This window comes from Hipposideros armiger, unplaced genomic scaffold (assembly GCF_001890085.2).
Source record: "Hipposideros armiger isolate ML-2016 unplaced genomic scaffold, ASM189008v1 scaffold_1111, whole genome shotgun sequence".
Classification (NCBI taxonomy): Eukaryota; Metazoa; Chordata; class Mammalia; order Chiroptera; family Hipposideridae; genus Hipposideros; species Hipposideros armiger.
In genome coordinates this window covers 25,652-26,884 of record NW_017732461.1, presented here as the reverse complement: position 1 = coordinate 26,884, position 1,233 = coordinate 25,652, and the positions used below count along the sequence as shown (strand labels likewise).

The window sequence follows — 1,233 nt, the reverse complement described above, 5'->3', positions numbered from 1 at the left end:
GGTTTTATAGCCTGAAGCAGACATCATTATAAGATTTTAGCTCTTTCTTACACTGGATATTCAGGAAATAGCCGATCTCACATGCTTTTCTCTTTTTGTCATTATGTCTTTCTCGCTTCTGCCCTTCATCTTCTAAGTTTATTATACCAAACAGTGATGATCCATTTTGCTACTCAACTTTTTTCCTTGCTAAATTGCTATTCTGTAAGTTTTGGATTTATATTTTACCTATGTCTGGTATTTGTCACTATGAGAAGCCAAATGATCTAAGGATAAAGAATACAAAACCCCTAAAAGGACAGAAAATATTGTCAACCATACATTAATAAATAATGGTGAAACACAGGTTAAAAACAATTAATTACCTGTACTATCGCAGCCATTTTAAAAAATGAAAGGGCAAGAAAGAAATTCCAGTTAGGAAGAATAGGAGTGATTCCCCTGCAGCGGCAATATACTGAAATTAGTTCCTCCATTGATGGTATCCCTATAAAAACAGCACATACTATAAACTTTAAAAGAAATCTCATGGTGAATATTTCAAAATGTCATAATATTACATATGTATATAAAACTAAATATAATAACCACTAGTCCACATAACAAAACATGCTCTAAATGTTGATTTCCAAAAGAACACTGTATACAAAGGATTACATTTTATCATAAATCACTACAAGTGGAATGCTATATTCAGAAAATTCAATAAAAATAAAATGATTTAGAAACATTTCAAGAAGCAAATAAAAGCTTTCTGAAATTGCAATATAATCCTAGTTTTAAATTATGAGGAATAATAAAGTTTATATTAATAGCAATTTAGGCAGTATTAAGTTTCCATACCTATGTCTTCTTGAAAAAAAGAACCTTGACTTATCAGTGGAACTGCCCTTGGCCAAAAGTAGAACATACAGAGATGTGCTAAGTCTGACAAAGGATGACCAATGGTTGAAAGCTCCCAATCCAGTACAGCTATAACTCGAGACTGTAATTAAAAATAAAAAGGTTTGAACATATTAAATGGAAAACAACTAAAATGAGGAAATAAATGAAATAGAATACACTCAAAATCACATTTTCGATAAAAAGCAAGGCTGAGGCTGTAGTTTGCAGTCTTTACCCCAAGTGGCACATCTTATTTATGAGTATCAACTAACTCATTAGCCTTGATCGTGTAGAGCCGAGTCCTCTGATTCCATTACTGGCCATCAGTTCTCCAGCATTTTACTTTAC

The 1,233-nt window shown here is 32.1% G+C and overlaps 1 protein-coding gene across 1 annotated transcript in view; it reads right to left on the bottom strand.

The window, feature by feature from the left end:
* The window catches only part of ACAD11 (acyl-CoA dehydrogenase family member 11), a gene marked incomplete at its 5' end in the record, with an annotated part of 57,619 nt that overhangs the window by 44,798 nt on the left and 11,588 nt on the right, over positions 1 to 1,233 (bottom strand). Inside the window, 2 exons of the mRNA XM_019632251.1 lie at positions 366 to 487; positions 844 to 985. Of these exons, the coding sequence (XP_019487796.1) occupies positions 366 to 487; positions 844 to 985 (264 nt within the window). The remainder of the gene's footprint in view (positions 1 to 365; positions 488 to 843; positions 986 to 1,233) is intronic.